The 26583-nt window shown below is 42.6% G+C and overlaps 1 protein-coding gene across 1 annotated transcript in view; it reads left to right on the forward strand.

Annotated features, from left to right (window-relative positions):
- Positions 1–917: 917 nt before the first annotated feature.
- Positions 918–26583, forward strand: part of si:dkey-220o5.5 (actin filament-associated protein 1-like 2) — a 69052-nt gene continuing 43386 nt past the window's right edge. Inside the window, exons 1-6 of the mRNA XM_034169622.1 lie at positions 918–966; positions 6970–7155; positions 7943–8017; positions 8167–8228; positions 20717–20822; positions 20905–21131. Of these exons, the coding sequence (XP_034025513.1) occupies positions 951–966; positions 6970–7155; positions 7943–8017; positions 8167–8228; positions 20717–20822; positions 20905–21131 (672 nt within the window). The 5' untranslated portion in view covers positions 918–950. The remainder of the gene's footprint in view (positions 967–6969; positions 7156–7942; positions 8018–8166; positions 8229–20716; positions 20823–20904; positions 21132–26583) is intronic.

Here is a 26583-nt window from a genome sequence, read left to right on the forward strand (position 1 = left end):
AAGAATCAAGGAAACTCTTCCCAACTGGGGTAATTTCAAGACGTTATTCATTGTTCACGCCTTGGGGCAACTGTTGTTGTGATTTGGCACTATATAAATAAAATTGATTTGATTTGATTTTGATTTGATGTTGTATTTAAACTGTTGCTTAAATAAATTTATTATATCCTGCATGGTGTTTTTGGTCCTTTTGTAAACTATAACTATTACTATTATTATTGTTGTAAATGTCTCTCAACAGCCAGAACGATGTTTCAAAGTGTAATTTGTCTGTTGGTAGTTTTATCAAATAATGTTCTGGTCATTAATTAAGGCTTCCAGAAGGGAGGATTTTACTATTGAATAGACATTTAAAAAATGGTTATAGTGAAAATACACTGAAACTGGTTTAAAAGTGAACATTTATTCAGCATCATTGAATAAATGTTGAATATCTGATGTTGAATATTTACTCATTGTACAAGTTGAAAAGTAACACTATTTAAAATCACAGTGAAAACAGTCTGAACAGTGGAAAAAAAAAACATTAAAATTTTTCAACAGAAAACTGCTGACTGAGATATTTGGAGACGTGAGGTTTTTATTTAAACGTGACCTCGAGTGCTGACCTTTTTTGTGACCTTTTGTAACTGCAGCACGTGAACAATTAAATAATTAATGTTCGTGACATTTTTGAACGTAGCGCTGAATATCTAACGCGGGTCTCCCTCAGCTCCTGATTGGTTATGATAAGAGGCTATGGGCGGAGCTAATCGGCTGTGGGCGGGTCTGAGGACCAGCACTCTAACAAGTGTCTCTGTAGTTTGACTGCTGTCTCATGTGTGTCTCCTCCCCTGATGATGTCACAGTGAACAGAGGCAGGACTGCGAGCCAGGGGGCGGAGCTGAGGAGAAAATCAGTTTCTGTCTTCTGTGTTTTTCACACAGACTGAAGCGGATCAGAGGACAGACATGGACAAACACAAAGGTACTGTCTCAAAATAAATATATATATATATAAAATCACAGTTTGTTTGTTTGTTTCAGCAACACTAAATGTGTTTGCTCAAACCAAACGCAGGAATAACAAAAAATTGCCGACTCCAAAAACATCAAGAAGCTTATTTTCAAAAGTATGTGGACAGGAGACGATGAACAGTCAGATTTTACTTTAACAAACCCAAAGTGTTAATTTACTGACAGATAAAAAGCTGCTGACACCAGCTAAGACGAGTGAGGGAAGCCACCAAACTCCCATTACAAGCCTCAGTGGCTGTGATTGGAGAGACTTTTATCAGGTGCTTCTCCAGTCAGAGACAGAAACATTGTTAAACAGAAGAAGAAGAAACTTCAGCTTCAGGTTTCCATACAGTAGACGGTCCTGAGCCTAGATTCAGCAGGTGCAATTGGAGAGACTTTTATCAGGTGCTTCTCCAGTCAGAGACAGAAATGCTGTCAGTGTTCAGTGTATATTTCTACCTGCCGCAGCTCAAACCGAAGTCAAATTCCTTGTATTCTGTGGATACTTGGCAAATAAAAGCTATTCTGATTCTGTTCAAAAGAAGAAGAAGAATCTTCAGCTTTGGGTTTCCATACAGCACGTGGTCCTGAGCCGAGATTCAGCAGCTGTGATTGGAGAGACTTTTGTGCTGCTTCTGCAGTCACAGCTTCATGACGGAGCTTAACATGTTGCTGATTAGAAGATGTGAACTGTAAGTTCATCTTTCATGTAGATTTCATATGTTTTCTTTAAAGCTGTGACTGGTGAACCATCAGGGGGACAAAAGTCTCTCCAATCACAGCCACTGGAACCTGGACAAAAGTCTCTCCAATCACATCCACTGAAGCCTGGACAAAAGTCTCTCCAATCACAGCCACTGGAGCGTGGACAAACGTCTCTCCAATCACATCCACTGGAGCCTGGACAAAAGTCTCTCCAGTCACATCCACTGGAGCCTGGATAAAAGTCTCTCCAGTCACATCCACTGGAGCCTGGATAAAAGTCTCTCCAATCACATCCACTGGAGCCTGGATAAAAGTCTCTCCAATCACATCCACTGGAGCCTGGACAAAAGTCTCTCCAGTCACATCCACTGGAGCCTGGATAAAAGTCTCTCCAATCACATCCACTGGAGCCTTGACAAAAGTCTCTCCAGTCACATCCACTGGAGCCTTGACAAAAGTCTCTCCAGTCACAGTTTGTGACTCCTTCAGAGCTGTCCTGAGTGTCTTGGTGGCTTCCCTCACCAGTGTCACTCTTCACACTGAGATGTAATTGATGGACTGACACCACTAAAGAGAAACGTTTCCAGTCGCGGTCCGTGATGGTTACCTGCACTGAGACGGCGGCTCGTTATCTCCCCGGTGGAATGTTAACGACAGGAAGCTCCTCTTCATCATCCTGTTTGTGTGCTGGATGAGTTAATGCAGCGTGAAGACGTGTTTGACTCCATCATGTTGTTGGCTTGTTCTCAGATGGACACTGTGTCCACCAAAGGACATTTTAAAAGGTCAACGACTTTCTTCATGACTTTTTATGAGAGTTAATTTGTGTTAATTTGTTCCCTTCGTGCCAGGACGCCATTCAAATCAGATTCATGAAACTTTAATCTGTTACAGAGAGCCTGTTTGTTTGTTTGTTTGCTTTTATCTCTTTGCTGTATATTTGCTTTTGGCCCTGTGGTGGCAGCTCTGTAGTGCTGGGCCTGTGTTGGTGGCCTTGTGGTGCTGGCTCTGTGTTGGTGGCCCTGTAGTGACAGCTCTGTAGTGCTGGGCCTGTGTTGGTGGCCCTGTGGTGCTGGCTCTGTGTTGGTGGCCCTGTAGTGACAGCTCTGTAGTGCTGGGCCTGTGTTGGTGGCCTTGTGGTGCTGGCTCTGTGTTGGTGGCCCTGTAGTGACAGCTCTGTAGTGCTGGGCCTGTGTTGGTGGCCCTGTGGTGCTGGCTCTGTGTTGGTGGCCCTGTAGTGACAGCTCTGTAGTGCTGGGCCTGTGTTGGTGGCCCTGTGGTGCTGGCTCTGTGTTGGTGGCCCTGTAGTGACAGCTCTGTAGTGCTGGGCCTGTGTTGGTGGCCCTGTGGTGCTGGCTCTGTGTTGGTGGCCCTGTAGTGACAGCTCTGTAGTGCTGGGCCTGTGTTGGTGGCCCTGTGGTGCTGGCTCTGTGTTGGTGGCCCTGTAGTGACAGCTCTGTAGTGCTGGGCCTGTGTGGTGGCCCTGTGGTGCTGGCTCTGTGTTGGTGGCCCTGTAGTGACAGCTCTGTAGTGCTGGGCCTGTGTTGGTGGCCCTGTGGTGCTGGCTCTGTGTTGGTGGCCCTGTAGTGACAGCTCTGTAGTGCTGGGCCTGTGTTGGTGGCCCTGTGGTGCTGGCTCTGTGTTGGTGGCCCTGTAGTGACAGCTCTGTAGTGCTGGGCCTGTGTTGGTGGCCCTGTGGTGCTGGGCCTGTGTTGGTGGCCCTGCGGTGCTGGCTCTGTGTTGGTGGCCCTGTAGTGACAGCTCTGTAGTGCTGGGCCTGTGTTGGTGGCCCTGTGGTGCTGGGCCTGTGTTGGTGGCCCTGTGGTGCTGGGCCTGTGTTGGTGGCCCTGCGGTGCTGGCTCTGTGTTCGTGGCCCTGTGGTGCTGGCTCTCTGTTGGTGGCCCTGTGGCGCTGGCTCTGTGTTGGTGGCCCTGCAATGCTGGCTCTGTGTTGGTGACCCTGTGGTGACAGTTCTGTGGTGCTGGCTCTCTGTTGGTTGACCCTGTGGTGACAGTTCTGTGGTGATGGGCCTGTGTTGGTGGCCTTGCGGTGCTGGCTCTGTGTTGGTGGCTCTGCTGTGCTGGCTCTGTGTTGGTGGCCCTGTGGTGACAGTTCTGTGGTGCTGGGCCTGTGTTGGTGGTTCTGCGGTGCTGGATCTGTGTTGGTGGCCCTATGGTGCTGGCTCTGTGTTGGTGGCTCTGTGGTGACAGCTCTGTGGTGCTGGCTCTGTGTTAGGGGCCCTGTATTGGCAGTATTACATTGATGGTCCATGTCTAACTCCTGTGGATGAAGTTGCTCAGCCTCAGGGCGGGTCTAACTCCCCTGGAGGAGGTCTTTTCAGAACAGGGCAGGTCTAACTCCCCTGGAGGAGGTCTTTCAGAACAGGGGGTGGGCCTAACTCATGGAGACGGTCTATGAGACTGGGTCTAATGATGACCTGAACCCACTGATTGGAATGAATGAATGACTGAAGAACATGGGGGGGGCTCCAGTAGGACTTCGTGGTTGGTGAGCGATGAGCTTGCAGCCGGCTTGTGATTGGAGGAGACGGCAGCCGAGTAACTGTAACTGTTTCTGTAGTTCTATGTTTGGCCTGCAGGGGCTGACAGTGATTGCTGCTCCACGCCCTGCAGTGTGGGCCAGAGTTCAGGACACGTGCACGAACCCTTCAGATATTTTCAAGATTTTGTTTTTTTGTTTTTTTTGTTGTTTTTTTTTGGTCTTTTTCATTCACAACTGTTTGGGCCAAAAGTCACAAAAGATTCAGAGATATAGATTATTGATTATTACAGTATTTGTGGGTTTGTTGGTGTTTTTTTGTGGGGGGGGGGGTATATTTTACCCTGGTGATAAAATTCAGATGTTTCAGTCGATTTGCCGGATATAAACTGTTGTGTATCAGTTTTAGGTTTTGGGTAAAGTTAGTGTTTGAAGGTCTTGAGGGTCCAAAGCGGCACAGCAAGTGTTTGTTCATCTTCAGTCTGGAGACAGGAAACAGCGTCTGATGGTCCGATAAGATGTTTGACTGTGTTTCTGTCTCTGTGAAGTCGGGTTCTGGGTTTTTGTTTTAGTTTCTGAGTTGCGTTGTTGTGCTGTTGTGGGTGTGCTCGGCATGCGGTGGTATGTGTTTAAAACAGCAGCCGTCAGATAAGCAGAACCTTAAAACCAGCAGAGATGAGTTAATCAGGAACTTTTAACCTCGAGCTCCCACTCGCCGCTCCGTCAATGGAGCCTGTGTCATCGCGACACACAATCCACGCCTGTGTTTTAGTCATTTACAGCAACACGGCAGATTAAAAGCTCTGTCTCAAAAACACAAATTCAACTCTGGATTTATTGATTTTAATCAATAAGTCATTGACTGATTGATAAAACATGTCGGCCGTTTATCGTTTTCAAAACACTGAACCGTTTGTTTTATCCTGACAAATATTCGACCTTCACAGGTTTGTGATGTCAGCGTCTGAATAATGATTAACTCCAACTAAACACTGTTTATTTCTCTTTTCATCCAGTTAAACTCAGTAAAACATCTGCATTATCTGTTACCGTTAAATTCTGTCACCATCTTTCTGTAAATCATCTTCGTTTTCTGTCTTTATTTTATGTAATTAAAATAAAAATCACACCACTAGTAAAGAATTACCGGCAACATCCCAAACTTTAATCTGCGGGAAATAAAAGTAAATCCATGATACCGCGTGTTAGCGTGACTGCACACATTTATTTATTTTTCTAAAACATTCAGATGTTGCTTTTATAGCTCAGATTGTCAAATGCATTGTTGATTAATTTTACTAATTTACAAACTAATAGTCTAATATTCCATGATGATCACATAGTAGGAGAAAATTGTTTTTATTTTTGAGCTGTGATTCAAGTTAGCCAAATGCTAGATGCTAGGCTAGCTGTACTAGCTGTTGAAGTACAAACAGCTCAGCTAGTTAAACTTTATGAAATATCACTTTTCTCCTCTTTTTTTAAACAAACTGCACCAAGTCAGATTAAAGTGTTGTTTGCCCCCTGGTGGTCGGGAGTATAAATAGGTGGTGTGTGTTCAGAGTGGTGATCATTGAATGGAACATTCCATCTTTCACCTCATGAAATATTCATTCCATTGAAAGAACAGACAACAGAAAAGGGACTTACATTTTGGTGTTCGTCACTGGTGCTTAACAGTCCAACACGAACTTTAAAACTGGAGTTCAAAATTGTGATCATGTAGTTAAAAAAAAAGGCTTTGTGTAGTTCCTCACTCCAGCAATAATCACATCAGAAATTCATCCAGCTTTTCACCCTAACAGCTCTTCATGCCTCCAGACGGCTTACAGAGTAGTAGATTTGTTTTTTTGTGTTACAAGAATAAGCTACTTCAAATCGTCATCCGCCAGCAAAGAAACTCTGCCATGTCTAGCTAAAGGCCCCCGGTAGTGTGAACACGCACGCAGTGGTCGGGGCGTGCAATAGCACATTTCATATAGCACAAAATTTGCACAGTCAAAAAACTATTGCACGGCCAATGAAACACAACGGCAAATGGTACGAATAATCCATGTCACGTGACACACAACCCACCAATCAAATGACAAGGATCCACTCAGCCGTTATATAAAGGCTGAGTTATACAAAGTGAAACTGTGGCGGGTTAGATGTAGACGGTAAATCAGAAAAAAAAAAATCACATCTTCATACTACTTGTACTAACGTATCCGTATTTTTATAAAAGTGATGTGTTCACATTATTTCACTGATGTTTTCAGTTCAAATCTCAGTAAATCAACACATTTCTTTCCCTTTTTTAAGGCAAAGAATTTAAAATATTTAAAGTTTATACATGTTAAGTTCACAGTCTGTGTCTTCCCACAGCGCACAGTAAAACACAAGTTGTCCTTTTTATGCCACATACACACATTCTTTAAATAGTGAATCTGCTCATGCTAATTTCATGCTAATTTCTGCAGCCTGTGTGTTTTTTTGTGAACATGAGGCGTGTATTAACAGGACTAAACTCCAGAGCTGTCCACCGCAGCACTCAGATGTGTCTTACATCAGCAGGTTCATCTCATACACACACACACACACACACACTGAGCACATAAAGCAAAAGTACATTACAGACACTGTTCACACACAGAACAGAAGAAGTAGAAAGAATTTAGCACATTTAGCTTTTGCATCCACCCTCAAGCTGGAGCCTTCAACGCCTCGATTTAGTTTTCTGATTTTGATGTTTTTTTGGTTTCAGTCTCTGTGTGTCTGTTTTCAGCGCTGTCCAGGCTCATGTGGGATCTGCAGTCCTTTCTGTCTGTTCTGGACTCGGAAAACTTGAGTTACATCGCTCAGGCTCAGAAGAAATCCATCTCAGAACTGCTGACCAAGTTACACCCGCTCCACCCGCCGAGTAATCAAACCACTGCCAACAGTACCGCCGCTACTACTACTACAGCTAAAGGTATTCTGACTGGTGATGCTAATCCCGTCGTTAGTGCTAGTATTTGTAATACTTTTCTACTGATAGAACTAGTTACACTTGTAATACTTCTGCTCATAATGTTTGTAGTACGCCTACTACAGTGTTAGAGTTTAACATGACCAATACTACTTTTACCGCTATAACAACTCCTACTCCTCCACTTACTCCAGTTAAGGGTCACGGGGGGCTGGAGCCTATCCCAGCAGTCATAGGGCATGGGGCGGGGCTCACCCTGGACAGGACGCCGGTCTGTCACAGGGACACATACAGACAAATGAAGACATTCCCACCTACAGACAGTTTAAAGTTCCCAGTCCACCTGCGTGTCTTTAGATGTGGGAGGAAGCCGGAGCACCCGGAAGGAACCCACACCAACATGAGGAGAACACGCAAACACGCAAAATAACTATATAGAAATAAAAATACTGTACTTCTGAGACTTGCGGCAACAAATACTCTGAATATTTTATGCATCAGTGACATCTGACGGTCACTGAGCAGGTTTGAGGCCAAATGTGAAGCAGCTGGGATGAGGATCAGCTACAGGGCTTGTTCTGCTGCCACCGTGACCCGGATAAACAGCTGAAAATGAATGAATGAATGAATTTTTGCAATTACTGTTATGATTATTAGAAACTGCTGTTGCCAATGGTTAAGGCTACTACTACCTTTACTACTTGTGTACATAGATTGTGTGAAGTGTGTAACTTACCTGGTGATGGTACTGCAGTGGTTCCTTCACAGTACTATGTTGTTGTGGTTCTAGTGGAGGATGCTGAATACATGATAATGAGCTGTCCATCCTCATCTCCTAAGGACATGACAGAAGCACCTGACTCAGGTACTCTGACAACTATTTGATTCTCTTTTAATAACATGTTGAGGATCAAATGACGACTGTTTTGAAAACCACCCTGTTTCTAGATTATTATTTTTTGTGTGTTCTGATTCTTTTTATGATTCTTTTTGTGTATTGTGATTTGTTTCCAGAAGGCGCCCAGCCCTGTGAGTTGGACTTAAAGCAGGACTCCGCTGCGTGGCTGAAAAATGTGGTGAGTTACCAAAGACCTGCAGGTGATGATAAGTTTTTCTTGCAGGTTTCTGTTCTTCCTTCGAACGAACACAAACAAGGGTTTTTTTTGTTGGTCCATCACTATGATGTATTTATTTTCCAACCACACAGTGTAACATTTGTTACTATGCAGACGATATGATGCACTTTAATAATAACCATCATTATAATTTTTGAATATTAGAGGCCACGTTTAGATGATGTATTTTAGGACACTGTCACTCATTTTCACTGAAAATAAACTAAAACACCTTGTGGGATGAACCTATGTCATCAAAATTCACAAGACTGAAGTGTAATATTATTATTTTTTCAGGGGGTTTTAGAAACCGTGTGCACAGAAGAGAACTGAAAAATTCAAACTTGGTCCACAAAAAATGAAAGACAATATATCTATAGTTTTAGTTTTATTAGATGCAGAGTCACTAGGAACATGTGGTGGTGGTGGTGGTGGTGGTGGTGGTGGGGGGGGGGGGGGGGGTTTGCTGTTGCGTCCTCCTGAGGTTTGGATGGAGGTGGTGAGGAGGTTACTTCCTGTGTGTGTGTGTGAGTCCACAGGATGTACAGTGTTTATGCATGTGGCCATCTGCCATCTGATTGGCTGAGAGCCCTGCAGGGGGAGGATGTGGTCACTGATGGCAGCTGATTAGCGGCAGGTCTACGTGACGGACACGCACACGTCGATGTGTCCTGGGAGTCTGGGCTCCACCTCCGAGTCTTTTATGCAGCATTAAACAGAACTGGAAATGTCTTATGTGCACATTTGAGGGACACATGCACGTTAGTGCGGGTGGTTGCGGGTGGGTTAGGGGTCAGTTACACATTTACAGGCTTTTTCCACCAACAGGGACCCGGTTCTTGAACCAGTACAGTTCAGAGTTACTTGGACTTTGGTGTCTTGGTTCCACCAGTTTTAATCACAAAAACCGATCAAGAAACAGTCAAGAAACAGTTTATCTGAACTTTAAAGACTCCAAGTGGTTTTATGTTTGTGGTGTGACCCAAAATGGAGCTGGTTCCCTGTTTAGACCGTTAGCCAGCGGGGTTGGTTGTTACTGAAAAAGTGACAAAGGCTGTCGTACGTCTTCTGAAAGGCTGGAATATGACATGAAGAGCAGCTGTTATCTCACAGAATGTAATGAACCAAAGAATAACACGGAGACCACTGAAAATCTAACAAGTGACACATGAATTCCTGTGTTTTTGGGTGTGAAAATCCCAATTATGACATTGGCATTGCTGTAAGAGGTCAAGGTCATGACCTTTTGGCATGGTCAATGACATTTTTGACATTTTTCCCAGTAATCATTTTGGGATTACTGGGAGTGCCCTTGCATGGTTTATGTCATACTTGACCAGTCGTTCTCACTGTGTTTTGTACAATAACTGTCATGTATCATGTTAATGTTGGGGTTCTTGTTTGTTCCCTTTTGTGGCTGGGTGGTTTGTGTTTGGGTTTTTTGAGTCTGTATGTCTCTTGGCTGCCTTCACTGTGCTTGGTGGGGGGCGGTGCTCGGTGAGTGGGTCACGCCCTGTTCTGGGTCTTTCTACACTTGTTCCGGGAGTATTTAGACGCCACTAGTTGCACCGGGTGTTGCCTGATCGTTGTGCCCTGTGCCAATGCTTCAAGAAGCTCAGTACCACGTTTTGTTAAGCTGTCTCTTGGTGTTTGACTGCCCTGCCTGTGTTTTTTGTCTACGCCTCTGCCTGATGTTTCGGTTTTGGTTGCTCTTCTTGGACTGTCTGCTTGTGTACCGAACCTTGCTAAGCACCTCAGTAAAAGCCTCTCTGAACCAGAACTGTTCCAGTGAGTCCTGCATTTGTCTCCTGCCTTCCTCGTCTGACAAGCGTGATAGTAACACTACCTCTAACCTTAGTGACATGAAATTTGGGGTTCCACAGGGGTCCGTCTTAGGCCCCCTGCTTTTCTTCCTTTATATAGCACCCCTTGGGCACATATTGTGGCGTTTTGGGATTACCTTTCATTGCTATGCTCATGATACTCAGTTATACATGCCGATAACTGCTGGTAATCTTGTTCACATAAAATCCTTAGAAGATTGCCTTGCATCAGTGAGAAGCTGGATGTCTAGAAACTTCCTACTTTTAAACTTTGATAAGACTGAAATGATGGTTCTTGGTCCAGTGAGACATCACCATCAATTTGACCAGTTAACGCTCAGCCTAGGCTCGTGTGTCATACATCACACTGACAAAGTGAGGAACCTTGGTGTAATTTTTGATCCTTCGTTGTCCTTTGGCCTCCACATTAGAAATATTATGAGCCTGCTTTCTTCCACCTGTGAAATATAGCGAAGATTCGTCCCATCCTGTCTATGGCTGATGTTGAGACCCTGATCCATGCCTTTGTCTCTTCTAGATTGGACTACTGCAATGTTCTATTTTCTGGTTTACCGCAGTCTAGCATTAGGGGTCTCCAATTGGTTCAAAATGCTGCTGCCAGACTTTTGACACAAAGCAGAAAGTTTGACCACATTACACCCATTTTGGCGTCTCTTCACTGGCTTCCTGTCCCAGCGAGATCAGATTTTAAGGTTCTGCTACTAGCCTATAAAATTATTCATGGACTGGCACCTCCCTACCTAGCTGACTTAATTAAACCTTACATACCAGCCTAGGCTGTGCATTCTCAGGGTGCAGGACTACTTTGTGTCCCTAGGGTGAATAAAAAGTCTGCAGGTCATAGAGCTGTCTCTTATCGTGCCCCTGTTCTGTGGAATGATCTCCCTGCATCAATAAAACAGTCAGATTCTGTGGAGACTTTCAAGTCCAGACTTAAGACGCACTTATTTTCCCTTTCATATGGCTAGCATACTGGTATAGTATGTTTCTATGGTTTATTCATTTTATTAGTAAACTGAGCATGTCACAGCCTCAACTTTATCTAAATTCTGAGGCTTTTAGTGAAGTTTAGGGCTAGTGGCCGGTGATCACCTTAGTATTTCTTCTGTTTTTCTTGTTGTTTAATGCTGACAAATTATACAGTATTTCTTGTCTTTCTGATGCCTGATTGTTTTTTTTTTTTCTCTCTGTTTGAGGTGCAGCTCCATCCAGAGATGGGTGTGGTGTCTGTTCTGTAACCCTCCTGTCCTGTGCAAAGGCAACATTTCCTGCATATTCTTTTTGTGAATTGTTTTGTAAATTGTGTCTGTAGCATGGCCCAAGCAGAGGGTCACCCCTTTGAGTCTGGTCTGCTTGAGGTTTCTTCCCAAAATCATAGGGGGAGTTTTTCCTTACCACTGTCGCCTGTGTGCTTTCCCCTTGGGTTAGTAAGGCTAGACCTTACTTGTGTGAAGCGCCTTGAAGCAACTTTGTTGTGATTTGGTGCTATATAAATGAAAATAAATTGAAATTGAAATTGCTGAGTCCAGCCTGGAGAGGTGGAGATATGCTCTGGAGAGAAGGGGAATGAAAGTCAGTCGAAGCAAGACTGAGTTCATGTGTGTGAATGAGAGGGAGCCCAGTGGAATAGTGCAGTTACAAGGAGTAGAAGTGGTGAAAGTAGATATGGAGAGTGTGGTAGAGGGGTGAAGAATAGAGTCCAGGCAGGGTGGAGTGGGTGGAGAAAGGTGACAGGAGTGATTTTTGACTGAAGAATATCTGCTGTAGTAGCGTAGTATGAGTTTCCTACCTGTAGTAGCGTAGTGTGAGTTTACTAGCTGTAGTAGCGTAGTGTGAGTGTACTAGCTGTAGTAGCATAGTATGAGTTTACCAACTGTAGTAGTGTAGTGGCAGTTTACTAGCTGTAGTACCGTACTATGAGTTTACTAGCTGTAGTAGCGTAGTGTGAGTTTACTCTGTAGCAGCATAGTATGAGTTTACTTGCTAGTAGCGTAGTATGAGTTTACTAGCTGTAGTAGCATAGTGTGAGTTTACTAGTTGTAGTAGCATAGTTTGAATTTACTAACTGTAGTAGTGTTGTGTGTGTTTACTAGCTGTGGTAGCATACTATGAATTTACAAACTGTAGTAGCGTAGTGTGAGTTTACTAGCTGAAGCAGCGTAGTGTGAGTTTACCAGCTTTAGTAGTGTAGTGTGAGTTTGCTAACTGTAGTCGCATAGTATGAATTTACTAACTGTAGTAGTGTTGTGTGTGTCTACTAACTGTAGAAGCATAGTTTCAATTTACTAACTGTAGCAGTGTAGTGTGAGTTTACTAGCTGTGGTAGCATAGTATGAATTTACGAACTGTAGTAGCATAGTGTGAGTTTACTAGCTGTAGTAGCGTAGTGTGTTTACTAGCTGTAGTAGTGTAGTGTGAGTTTTCTAACTGTAGTAGCATAGTATGAATTTACTAACTGTAGTAGCGTAGTGTGAGTTTACTAGCTGTAGTAGCATAGTATGAATTTACTAACTGTAGTAGCGTAGTGTGAGTTTACTAGCTGTAGTAGCATAATATGAGTTTACTAACTGTGGTAGCGTAGTGTGAGTTTACCAACTGTATTTGTGTAGTGTTAGTTTGCTAACTGTAGTCGCATAGTATGAATTTACTAACTGTAGTAGCGTAGTGTGAATTTATTAGCTGTAGCAGCATAGCATGAATTTACTAACTGTAGTAGCGTAGTGTGAATTTATTAGCTGTAGCAGCATAGCATGAATTTACTAACTGTAGTAGCGTAGTGTGAGTTTATTAGCTGTAGCAGCACAGCATGAATTTACTAACTGTAGTAGCGTAGTGTGAGTTTATTAGCTGTAGCAGCACAGCATGAATTTACTAACTGTAGTAGCGTAGTGTGAATTTATTAGCTGTAGCAGCATAGCATGAATTTACTAACTGTAGTAGCGTAGTGTGAATTTATTAGCTGTAGCAGCACAGCATGAATTTACTAACTGTAGTAGCGTAGTGTGAGTTTATTAGCTGTAGCAGCATAGCATGAATTTACTAACTGTAGTAGCGTAGTGTGAGTTTATTAGCTGTAGCAGCATAGCATGAATTTACTAACTATAGTAGCGTAGTGTGAGTTTATTAGCTGTAGCAGCATAGCATGAATTTACTAACTGTAGTAGCGTAGTGTGAGTTTATTAGCTGTAGCAGCATAGCATGAATTTACTAACTGTAGTAGCGTAGTGTGAGTTTATTAGCTGTAGCAGCATAGCATGAATTTACTAACTGTAGTAGCGTAGTGTGAGTTATTAGCTGTAGCAGCATAGCATGAATTTACTAACTGTAGTAGCGTAGTGTGAGTTTATAGCTGTAGCAGCATAGCATGAATTTACTAACTATAGTAGCGTAGTGTGAGTTTATTAGCTGTAGCAGCATAGCATGAATTTACTAACTGTAGTAGCGTAGTGTGAGTTTATTAGCTGTAGCAGCATAGCATGAATTTACTAACTGTAGTAGCGTAGTGTGAGTTTATTAGCTGTAGCAGCATAGCATGAATTTACTAACTGTAGTAGCGTAGTGTGAGTTTATTAGCTGTAGCAGCATAGCATGAATTTACTAACTGTAGTAGCGTAGTGTGAGTTTATTAGCTGTAGCAGCATAGCATGAATTTACTAACTGTAGTAGCGTAGTGTGAGTTTACTAGCTGTAGTAGCATAGTATGAATTTACTGCAGTAGCTAGTGATGGGTTTATGAGGCCTCATGAAGCGTTTCAACACATTGCCAAACTGTATTGATACTGTGTCACTGAATACTGACACCTGCTGGACCTAAAAAATCCCTACAGGCACCCGAGTTGATAGACTCAACTGACACTGATTTCATGGCCTCGTATATACAATTATATAATCTAAGTCATTGTATTTCATTTTATCATTTCCTATCTTCAGTTAAATTTAAAATCTTTAACAATAAATAATGTGAACATGTATCATTACGTGAAAAATCTAGTGAACATGTTGTGAATGAGGATGCTTGTGGTCTGGGATTTCTTCTTCTTTTTTTTTTTTTTTTTTACAAATTTTTATTTAAAAAAAAGAAGTTGTTCCAAAGTCTTGAATTTGAGTCTGTTATGCTTGTTTGATGCAACGTCTCCAGCTTTATAAAACACCTGCTCACAGGGCACAGATGAGGCTGAGTGCAGAGAAACTGGAATGACAGTTGGAAGAGGTTTGGATATACTGTCTTCTGGTTGTCCCAGTATCTCAGAGGCTCCTGGGACCCTCTGCCAGGTACCTCTGCACCTCCTGGATGGAATCAAATGTGGCACCTTTGGTCTGCCTGCCCCCTTCGATGTTGAGATGTTGCCAAAGGTCATCTAAAAACAACAATGTGGCATTTCAGGACATGATTTCCAAACAACAACAAACAAATAGTGCTGAATATGAGGGCTGAAGGACCTGAACCAGTTCCCTGAACCCATCACTCTCCACAGTGCTGAGGGGCTGGCAGACCTTCAGGATGAACCTCAGCAGAGCCTCATCCAGCATCTGCTTCCTGGAAGCTTGATGGTTAAAAATGAGGTACAGAATAAATTAATAGGAATTAATTATCAATAAATGAACTGTGAGTAAGTTGTAGACTGGCTGTGTACCTGAGTTCATCCTGGGTGTATCTGGGACTTCATTCTCATGTCTGGTCCTATAATGTCTCAGCATTGAGGAGGTGGTTTTGTTTAAATAGGAAAGTTCTACTGAACAAATGCGACATTTAACCTGTAGAAAATAATATAAATGGTAAATTAAGTTACTTTGAAATTAATACGAATTCAAATAGCTCATGTGAAAACTCTGAGAGGAGCTGGATGAAGCAAAATTAAAACATACCTTATTTTCCGATATGACATCAAAATTATCCCACACGGCGGAAACGTTCCTTTTTGTTTGCTGCTGCTCCATGACGTTTGGTGAATTTGATGATATCATCAATTTCATCAATCATCAATTTTATTTATATAGCGCCAAATCACAACAAACAGTTGCCCCAAGGTGCTTTATATTGTAAGGCAAGGCCATACAATAATTACGTAAAAACCCCAACGGTCAAAACGACCCCCTGTGAGCAAGCACTTGGCTACAGTGGGAAGGAAAAACTCCCTTTAACAGGAAGAAACCTCCAGCAGAACCAGGTTCAGGGTACACCGCAAAAGATCTGAGATTCTTTTGACAGATCCCGTTGACAGATACTTTTCCTTATAAACACAGTTTGGCCACTTTGGCACGTCAGTGTCAGTTTGAAACAGTTACTGTATCGGTCACGTGACTTTCACAAAGCGATACGCCCACCGACACGGGGTTTCACTTTATGAGCTTGACGCATGCGCCAACGCATCGGTGTTGCCGGACCCATCACTAGTAGTAGCATAGTGTGAGTTTACTAACTAGTAGCGTAGTGTGAGTTTACTAGCTGTAGTAGCATAGTTTGAATTTACTAACTGTAGTAGCGTAGTGTGAGTTTACTAGCTGTAGTAGCATAGTTTGAATTTACTAACTGTAGTAGTGTAGTGTGAGTGTACTAGCTGTAGTAGCATAGTTTGAATTTTCTAACTGTAGTAGTGTAGTGTGAGTTTACTAGCTGAGTTTACTACAGCTAGTAAACTCATAGTACGGTACTACAGCTAGTAAACTGCCACTACACTACTACAGCTGGTAAACTCATACTATGCTACTACAGCTAGTAAACTCACACTACGCTACTACAGGTATGAAACTCATACTACGCTACTACAGCAGATATTCTTCAGTCAGAAATCACTCCTGTCACCTTTCTCCACCCACTCCACCCTGCATGGACTCTATTCTTCACCCCTCTACCACACTCTCCATATCTACTTTCACCACTTCTACTCCTTGTAACTGCACTATTCCACTGGGCTCCCTCTCATTCACACACGTGAACTCAGTCTTGCTTCGTCTGACTTTCATTCCTCTTCTCTCCAGAGCATGTAGTAGCATAGTGTGAGTTTACTAACTGTAGTAGCATAGTGTGAGTTTACTAACTGTAGTAGTGTAGTATGAGTTTACTAACTGTAGTAGCGCAGTGTGAGTTTACTAACTGTATAGTAGCGTAGTGTGAGCTTACTAACTGTAGTAGTGTAGTATGAGTTTACTAACTGTAGTAGTGTAGTATGAGTTTACTAACTGTAGTAGCGTAGTGTGAGTTTACTAACTGTAGTAGCGTAGTGTGAGCTTACTAACTGTAGTAGCGTAGTATGAGTTTACTAACTGTAGTAGCGTAGTGTGAGTTTACTAACTGTAGTAGCGTAGTGTGAGCTTACTAACTGTAGTAGCGTAGTATGAGTTTACTAACTGTAGTAGTGTAGTATGAGTTTACTAACTGTAGTAGCGTAGTGTGAGCTTACTAACTGTAGTAGCGTAGTATGAGTTTACTAACTGTAGTAGTGTAGTGTGAGCTTACTAACTGTAGTAGCGTAGTATGAGCTTACTAACTGTAGTAGTGTAGTATGAGTTTACTAACTGTAGTAGTGTAGTGTGAGTTTACTAACTGTAGTAGCGTAGTGTGAGCTTACTAACTGTAGTAGCGTAGTATGAGCTTACTAACTGTAGTAGTGTAGTATGAGTTTACTAACTGTAGTAGTGTAGTATGAGTTTACTAACTGTAGTAGCGTAGTGTGAGTTTACTAACTGTAGTAGCGTAGTGTGAGCTTACTAACTGTAGTAGCGTAGTATGAGTTTACTAACTGTAGTAGCGTAGTATGAGTTTACTAACTGTAGTAGCGTAGTGTGAGCTTACTAACTGTAGTAGCGTAGTATGAGTTTACTAACTGTAGTAGTGTAGTGTGAGCTTACTAACTGTAGTAGCGTAGTATGAGCTTACTAACTGTAGTAGTGTAGTGTGAGCTTACTAACTGTAGTAGCGTAGTATGAGCTTACTAACTGTAGTAGTGTAGTGTGAGCTTACTAACTGTAGTAGTGTAGTGTGAGCTTACTAACTGTAGTAGCGTAGTATGAGCTTACTAACTGTAGTAGTGTAGTGTGAGCTTACTAACTGTAGTAGCGTAGTGTGAGCTTACTAACTGTAGTAGCGTAGTATGAGCTTACTAACTGTAGTAGCGTAGTATGAGTTTACTAACTGTAGTAGTGTAGTGTGAGCTTACTAACTGTAGTAGCGTAGTGTGAGCTTACTAACTGTAGTAGCGTAGTATGAGTTTACTAACTGTAGTAGTGTAGTGTGAGCTTACTAACTGTAGTAGTGTAGTGTGAGCTTACTAACTGTAGTAGCGTAGTATGAGCTTACTAACTGTAGTAGCGTAGTATGAGCTTACTAACTGTAGTAGTGTAGTGTGAGCTTACTAACTGTAGTAGCGTAGTGTGAGCTTACTAACTGTAGTAGCGTAGTATGAGTTTACTAACTGTAGTAGTGTAGTGTGAGCTTACTAACTGTAGTAGCGTAGTGTGAGCTTACTAACTGTAGTAGCGTAGTATGAGTTTACTAACTGTAGTAGCGTAGTGTGAGCTTACTAACTGTAGTAGTGTAGTGTGAGTTTACTAACTGTAGTAGCGTAGTGTGAGTTTACTAACTGTAGTAGCGTAGTGTCAGGTTTGACCTCGCCTAGACATACAAGAATTGACACTTGAGACAAGACCTCAGACAGAGAGTTGAGATATCTTTTGTGAGTTTTGCAAAAGGGAGACACAGCAGAGCTGGCAGCTTGTAAGTGTAGTTCTTCAACTGTGTCATTCTCTGCGAGGCCCTTTTATTGTGTGTAAAAAACAAAGATAAGGGTGGGGGCTACATGAGTCCACGGTTACAACATGTCAATAGTCAATCAATCAATTTATATAGCGCCAAATCACAACAAACAGTTGCCCCAAGGTGCTTTATATTGTAAGGCAAGGCCATACAATAATTACGTAAAAACCCCAACGGTCAAAACGACCCCCTGTGAGCAAGCACTTGGCGACAGTGGGAAGGAAAAACTCCCTTTTAACAGGAAGAAACCTCCAGCAGAACCAGGCTCAGCGAGGGGCAGTCTTCTGCTGGGACTGGTTGGGGCTGAGGGAGAGAACCAGGAAAAAGACATGCTGTGGAGGGGAGCAGAGATCGATCACTAATGATTAAATGCAGAGTGGTGCATACAGAGCAAAAAGAGAAAGAAACAGTGCATCATGGGAACCCCCCAGCAGTCTACGTCTATAGCAGCATAACTAAGGGATGGTTCAGGGTCACCTGATCCAGCCCTAACTATAAGCTTTAGCAAAAAGGAAAGTTTTAAGCCTAATCTGAAAAGTAGAGAGGGTGTCTGTCTCCCTGATCTGAATTGGGAGCTGGTTCCACAGGAGAGGAGCCTGAAAGCTGAAGGTTCTGCCTCCCATTCTACTCTTACAAACCCTAGGAACTACAAGTAAGCCTGCAGTCTGAGAGCGAAGCGCTCTATTGGGGTGATATGGTACTACGAGGTCCCTAAGATAAGATGGGACCTGATTATTCAAAACCTTATAAGTAAGAAGAAGAATTTTAAATTCTATTCTAGAATTAACAGGAAGCCAATGAAGAGAGGCCAATATGGGTGAGATATGCTCTCTCCTTCTAGTCCCCGTCAGTACTCTAGCTGCAGCATTTTGAATTAACTGAAGGCTTTTCAGGGAACTTTTAGGACAACCTGATAATAATGAATTACAATAGTCCAGCCTAGAGGAAATAAATGCATGAATTAGTTTTTCAGCATCACTCTGAGACAAGACCTTTCTGATTTTAGAGATATTGCGTAAATGCAAAAAAGCAGTCCTACATATTTGTTTAATATGCGCTTTGAATGACATATCCTGATCAAAAATGACTCCAAGATTTCTCACAGTATTACTAGAGGTCAGGGTAATGCCATCCAGAGTAAAGATCTGGTTAGACACCATATTTCTAAGATTTGTGGGGCCAAGTACAATAACTTCAGTTTTATCTGAGTTAAAAAGCAGGAAATTAGAGGTCATCCATGTCTTTATGTCTGTAAGACAATCCTGCAGTTTAGCTAATTGGTGTGTGTCCTCTGGCTTCATGGATAGATAAAGCTGGGTATCATCTGCGTAACAATGAAAATTTAAGCAATGCCGTCTAATAATACTGCCTAAGGGAAGCATGTATAAAGTGAATAAAATTGGTCCTAGCACAGAACCTTGTGGAACTCCATAATTAACTTTAGTCTGTGAAGAAGATTCCCCATTTACATGAACAAATTGTAATCTATTAAACAAATATGATTCAAACCACCGCAGCGCAGTGCCTTTAATACCTATGGCATGCTCTAATCTCTGTAATAAAATTTTATGGTCAACAGTATCAAAAGCAGCACTGAGGTCTAACAGAACAAGCACAGAGATGAGTCCACTGTCCGAGGCCATAAGAAGATCATTTGTAACCTTCACTAATGCTGTTTCTGTACTATGATGAATTCTAAAACCTGACTGAAACTCTTCAAATAGACCATTCCTCTGCAGATGATCAGTTAGCTGTTTTACAACTACCCTTTCAAGAATTTTTGAGAGAAAAGGAAGGTTGGAGATTGGCCTATAATTAGCTAAGATAGCTGGGTCAAGTGATGGCTTTTTAAGTAATGGTTTAATTACTTATAACTAATGAAAATAACTCAGACAGAACAATCGGAGAGAAAGAGTCTAACCAAATACCGGCATCACTGAAAGCAGCCAAAGATAACGATACGTCTTTGGGATGGTTATGAGTAATTTTTTCTCTAATAGTTAAAATTTTGTTAGCAAAGAAAGTCATGAAGTCATTACTAGTTAAAGTTAATGGAATATTCAGTATGTGTTTACTAACTGTAGTAGCGTAATATGAGTTTACTAACTGTAGTAGCATAGTATGTGTTTACTAACTGTATAGTAGCGTAGTATGAGTTTACTAACTGTACTAGCGTAGTATGTGTTTACTAGCTGTAGTAGCGTAGTATGTGTTTACTAACTGTATAGTAGCGTAGTATGAGTTTACTAACTGTAGTAGCGTAGTATGTGTTTACTAACTGTATAGTAGCGTAGTATGTGTTTACTAACTGTATAGTAGTGTAGTCTGTGTTTACTAACTGTAGTAGCGTAGTATGTGTTTACTAACTGTATAGTAGCGTAGTATGTGTTTACTAACTGTATAGTAGCGTAGTATGTGTTTACTAACTGTATAGTAGTGTAGTCTGTGTTTACTAGCTGTAGTAGCGTAGTATGTGTTTACTAACTGTATAGTAGCGTAGTCTGAGTTTACTAACTGTATAGTAGCGTAGTATGTGTTTACTAACTGTATAGTAGCGTAGTATGTGTTTACTAGCTGTAGTAGCGTAGTATGTTTACTAGCTGTAGTAGCGTAGTATGTGTTTACTAACTGTAGTAGCGTAGTGTGAGTTTACTAACTGTATAGTAGCGTAGTATGTGTTTACTAACTGTATAGTAGCGTAGTATGTGTTTACTAACTGTATAGTAGCGTAGTATGAGTTTACTAACTGTAGTAGCGTATTGTGAGTTTACTAACTGTAGTAGCGTATTGTGAGTTTCCACAAAAGCATTTTCTTTGTCATGGCTTCCCTTTTCCTGTGATGTCATTTTCAGGGCCCTACAGTGGCCCTCCCACCAGGAGGTCTTGGAAGTGACGATGATGAAGATACATATGAGGAGGCGGAGCCTTTCATACCTGACACAGCCACTACAAACACAGGTGTGAACATTCTCACAAACTTACGTTTTTACTTTCCAGTTCCAGATTTTCAGAATAAAATCATGAAAACCTCTTCGTGCAGAGAAAGGCGAGTCGGACAGCAGCCACTATGAGTCGTACGGGGAGGATGATGAGGATGGCGAGGGGGAGGAGCTTGTGAAGGACAGAGCTCACTATATCCAATGGAGTGCCTCTCAGCCCTGCCTAAGACCCGCCCTGGAGTCCCGCCTCTGTGGCTACCTGTGGAGGAGGAAGTGGCTCGGACAGTGGACCAAGCAGCTGTTCATCATCAGGAACGACGTCCTGCTGGTCCGTTACCTCAGAAAGTACTGCAGTGTTTATTACACATGTAACTACTGTTTCCAGATTAAAGGGGTCACATGTTGACCAGAGTGACATGCCCCCACCGAGGTACAGGAAGACGCTAAACTACGCTAACGCCAAAAACAACTGTTGACCAAACAAAGCATTATTCATATTATTTAAAAAAGTGTTTGACTGTTTATTTACCTCACTGATGTTGTAAACAAAGCTGTAAATATGTGGTATTGGTAACATTAACTTAGGTGTGCAGTTGAGGTGGACATTTGATGACCTTGATGTGAATTCAAGTAGGGGACTGCCTGATGGGGTGACATATGGTGTGCCTCGTGGTTGCTACGGTATCCAGGAAGACCCAACAGGAACCTTGAACATTTGACATCTAACAGAACACGTGACAGCTATCAGGACACATGACAGCTAACAGATCACTAGGGTAGAATCCACGCAGGGTCCCGCTGGCAGACATCAATTTGCGTATCCCACAGGGGCACTGACGGAATTACACAGGAAACTCAGTATGCACGGTTCTGCGTGGTAACATATGCAGGACATGAGACACTGTGTTTCATGTCCTGCATGTGTTAACAGACAGGGGATCACTTGGTTATGGTGAATTTTGTGCAAAATGTGATGAAAGATCACTACAAGAATTCATTCACCATAACGAAAATAATAAATGTTATGGAGGGGCGGGCGAGTAATCCGGCCACACTGAGTCATCCGTACCGGGGTGTCAGAGGCATGGTGGTGTAATAGAGCGGTAGACCTCCACTGTGGGGGCACCTGTTGAGTCGGGCACACCCCCGTGGAGGAGAATGGGTACACTCCATGAGTCTGTTGAGCTTGAGGCGGTCAGCTGAAGAGCGCCCAGCTTCGCCGCCTGTGTTGACCACAAAGTCTTTGTCCACCATTTCAATATGTGAAACAGGCCGTCACAGGGAGGCTGTTGTGGTCCTCCGTGAGCATCACGGTGGTATAAAGCCTATTCCGCTGGGGCGCGGCAGTTGGGGCAGTGCGAGCAGGCATGAGAGTCAGGGGAACTTTGGAGTGGCAGTGGATCTTAGAGTGCTGACAGTCACCACGGGAGTCCATCAACGATGAACAGGTGTGGCTGTCTTGTGGAGGCATCGTGGAACAGCCTGTCATGTCTGTGAGGTGAGGACGAAGCGAGGCAGCTGTCCAGTGCAAATGATGTGGAGCAGTCTGTGTGGCATGAACATTTTTGTTTTGCTGTCTTTGTGGTGTTTGGGGGGTTCTTGTTGCGTGTTTTGGGTTTGTTTTTGTTTTTTTTGCTGTCTTTGTAGTGTTTGGGGGGTTGTTTTGCTGTCTTTGCAGTGTTTGGGGGGTTGTTGTTGCATGTTTTGGGGGGTTGTTTTGCTGTCTTTGCAGTGTTTGGGGGTTGTTGTTGCGTGTTTTGGGTTTGTTTTTGTTTTTTTGCTGTCTTTGTAGTGTTTGGGGGGTTGTTACGTGTTTTGGGCAGGTTGTTTTGCTGTCTTTGCAGTGTTTGGGGGGTTGTTGTTGCATGTTTTGGTGGGGTTGTTTTGGTGTCTTTGCAGTGTTTGGGGGGTTGTTGTGTGTTTTGGGGGAGTTGTTTTGGTGTCTTTGCAGTGTTTTGGGGGTTGTTGTGTGTTTTGGGGGGTTGTTTTGCTGTCTTTGCAGTGTTTTATGGGTTGTTGCATGTTTTGGGGGTTGTTTTGTTGTCTTTGCAGTGTTTGGGGGGTGAGTGCACCAGTCAAGTGCACCTGCTTGACTGGTGCACTTGACTCTTGCTTGCCTCTACTGGTGGTTGGCTCTCACTGCGGTATTGTATCACTTCCTGTTCCGGAGCACAGCGGTGTTTTTCTGTATCTGTTAGCTGTTTAATCTGCGCAGTTAGATTGATCTAGTTATCTAGATTACGATTTGTTTCCCAGTGTAATCTTTACGTGCCTTAACTAAAGCACTCCTTCTGCTGAATCACCTCTAAATTATTTACACATTATTCACTTTGCGTGTTTTTAGGAATCCGCTAGCTTAGCGTAGCTACTAGCTCTTAGCCGATTTAGCATGGCGGCTTCTCCTGTCTCTCCCGCACTTTTCTGCTCTGGGTGTGAAATGTTTAGTTATTCCTCGGCCTCCTTTAGCAGTAACGGTACTTGTAATAAGTGTAGCTTATTCGTAGCTTTGGATGCCAGGCTGGGCGAACTGGAGACTCGGCTCCGCACCGTGGAAAATTCTACAGCTAGCCAGGCCCCTGTAGTCGGTGCACACCAAGGTAGCTTAGACGCCGTTAGTTACCCCCTGGCAGATCCCGAGCAGCCGGGAAAGCAGGCCGACTGGGTGACTGTGAGGAGGAAGAGTAGTTCTAAACAGAAGCCCCGTGTACACCGCCAACCCGTTCACATCTCTAACCGTTTTTCCCCACTCGGCGACACACCCGCCGAGGATCAAACTCTGGTTATTGGCGACTCTGTTTTGCGAAATGTGAAGTTAGCGACACCAGCAACCATAGTCAATTGTCTTCCGGGGGCCAGAGCAGGTGACATTGAAGGAAATTTGAAACTGCTGGCTAAGGCTAAGCGTAAATTTGGTAAGATTGTAATTCACGTCGGCAGTAATGACACCCGGTTACGCCAATCGGAGGTCATTAAAATTAACATTAAATCGGTGTGTAACTTTGCAAAAACAATGTCGGACTCTGTACTTTTCTCTGGGCCCCTCCCCAATCAGACCGGGAGTGACATGTTTAGCCGCATGTTCTCCTTGAATTGCTGGCTGTCTGAGTGGTGTCCAAAAAATGAGGTGGGCTTCATAGATAATTGGCAAAGCTTCTGGGGAAAACCTGGTCTTGTTAGGAGAGACGGCATCCATCCCACTTTGGATGGAGCAGCTCCCATTTCTAGAAATCTGGCCAATTTTCTTAAATCCTCCAAACCGTGACTATCCAGGGTTGGGACCAGGAAGCAGAGTTGTAGTCTTACACACCTCTCTGCAGCTTCTCTCCCCCTGCCATCCCCTCATTACCCCATCCCCGTAGAGACGGAGCCTGCTCCCAGACTACCAATAACCAGCAAAAATCTATTTAAGCATAAAAATTCAAAAAGAAAAAATAATATAGCACCTTCAACTGCACCACAGACTAAAACAGTTAAATGTGGTCAATTAAACATTAGGTCTCTCTCTTCTAAGTCCCTGTTGGTTTCTTTATGTTCTCTAATGCCATATACCAACACAGTGCAGAGTAGCTACCTAAACTCTGTAAGTGAGATAGAGTATCTCATCAATAGTTTTACATCCTCATTGAAGACAACTTTGGATGCTGTAGCTCCTCTAAAAAGAGAGCTTTAAATCAGAAGTGCCTGACTCCGTGGTATAACTCACAAACTCGTAGCTTAAAGCAGATAACCCGTAAGTTGGAGAGGAAATGGCGTCTCACTAATTTAGAAGATCTTCACTTAGCCTGGAAAAAGAGTCTGTTGCTCTATAAAAAAGCCCTCCGTAAAGCTAGGACATCTTTCTACTCATCACTAATTGAAGAAAATAAGAACAACCCCAGGTTTCTTTTCAGCACTGTAGCCAGGCTGACAAAGAGTCAGAGCTCTATTGAGCTGAGTATTCCATTAACTTTAACTAGTAATGACTTCATGACTTTCTTTGCTAACAAAATTTTAACTATTAGAGAAAAAATTACTCATAACCATCCAAAGACGTATCGTTATCTTTGGCTGCTTTCAGTGATGCCGGTATTTGGTTAGACTCTTTCTCTCCGATTGTTCTGTCTGAGTTATTTTCATTAGTTACTTCATCCAAACCATCAACATGTTTATTAGACCCCATTCCTACCAGGCTGCTCAAGGAAGCCCTACCATTATTTAATGCTTCAATCTTAAATATGATCAATCTATCTTATTAGTTGGCTATGTACCACAGGCTTTTAAGGTGGCAGTAATTAAACCATTACTTAAAAAGCCATCACTTGACCCAGCTATCTTAGCTAATTATAGGCCAATCTCCAACCTTCCTTTTCTCTCAAAAATTCTTGAAAGGGTAGTTGTAAAACAGCTAACTGATCATCTGCAGAGGAACGGTCTATTTGAAGAGTTTCAGTCAGGTTTTAGAATTCATCATAGTACAGAAACAGCATTAGTGAAGGTTACAAATGATCTTCTTATGGCCTCGGACAGTGGACTCATCTCTGTGCTTGTTCTGTTAGACCTCAGTGCTGCTTTTGATACAGTTGACCATAAAATTTTATTACAGAGATTAGAGCATGCCATAGGTATTAAAGGCACTGCGCTGCGGTGGTTTGAATCATATTTGTCTAATAGATTACAATTTGTTCATGTAAATGGGGAATCTTCTTCACAGACTAAAGTTAATTATGGAGTTCCACAAGGTTCTGTGCTAGGACCAATTTTATTCACTTTATACATGCTTCCCTTAGGCAGTATTATTAGACGGCATTGCTTAAATTTTCATTGTTACGCAGATGATACCCAGCTTTATCTATCCATGAAGCCAGAGGACACACACCAATTAGCTAAACTGCAGGATTGTCTTACAGACATAAAGACATGGATGACCTCTAATTTCCTGCTTTTAAACTCAGATAAACTGAAGTTATTGTACTTGGCCCCACAAATCTTAGAAACATGGTGTCTAACCAGATCCTTACTCTGGATGGCATTACCCTGACCTCTAGTAATACTGTGAGAAATCTTGGAGTCATTTTTGATCAGGATATGTCATTCAAAGCGCATATTAAACAAATATGTAGGACTGCTTTTTTGCATTTACGCAATATCTCTAAAATCAGAAAGGTCTTGTCTCAGAGTGATGCTGAAAAACTAATTCATCATTTATTTCCTCTAGGCTGGACTATTGTAATTCATTATTATCAGGTTGTCCTAAAAGTTCCCTAAAAAGACTTCAGTTAATTCAAAATGCTGCAGCTAGAGTACTGACGGGGACTAGAAGGAGAGAGCATATCTCACCCATATTGGCCTCTCTTCATTGGCTTCCTGTTAATTCTAGAATAGAATTTAAAATTCTTCTTCTTACTTATAAGGTTTTGAATAATCAGGTCCCATCTTATCTTAGGGACCTCGTAGTACCATATCACCCCAATAGAGCGCTTCGCTCTCAGACTGCAGGCTTACTTGTAGTTTCCTAGGGTTTGTAAGAGTAGAATGGGAGCAGAGCCTTCAGCTTTCAGGCTCCTCTCCTGTGGAACCAGCTCCCAATTCAGATCAGGGAGACAGACACCCTCTCTACTTTTAAGATTAGGCTTAAAACTTTCCTTTTTGCTAAAGCTTATAGTTAGGGCTGGATCAGGTGGACCCTGAACCATCCCTTAGTTATGCTGCTATAGACGTAGACTGCTGGGGGGTTCCCATGATGCACTGTTTCTTTCTCTTTTGCTCTGTATGCACCACTCTGCATTTAATCATTAGTGATC

The sequence above is a fragment of the Thalassophryne amazonica genome, chromosome 5 (genome assembly GCF_902500255.1).
Source record: "Thalassophryne amazonica chromosome 5, fThaAma1.1, whole genome shotgun sequence".
NCBI classification, from domain to species: domain Eukaryota; kingdom Metazoa; phylum Chordata; class Actinopteri; order Batrachoidiformes; family Batrachoididae; genus Thalassophryne; species Thalassophryne amazonica.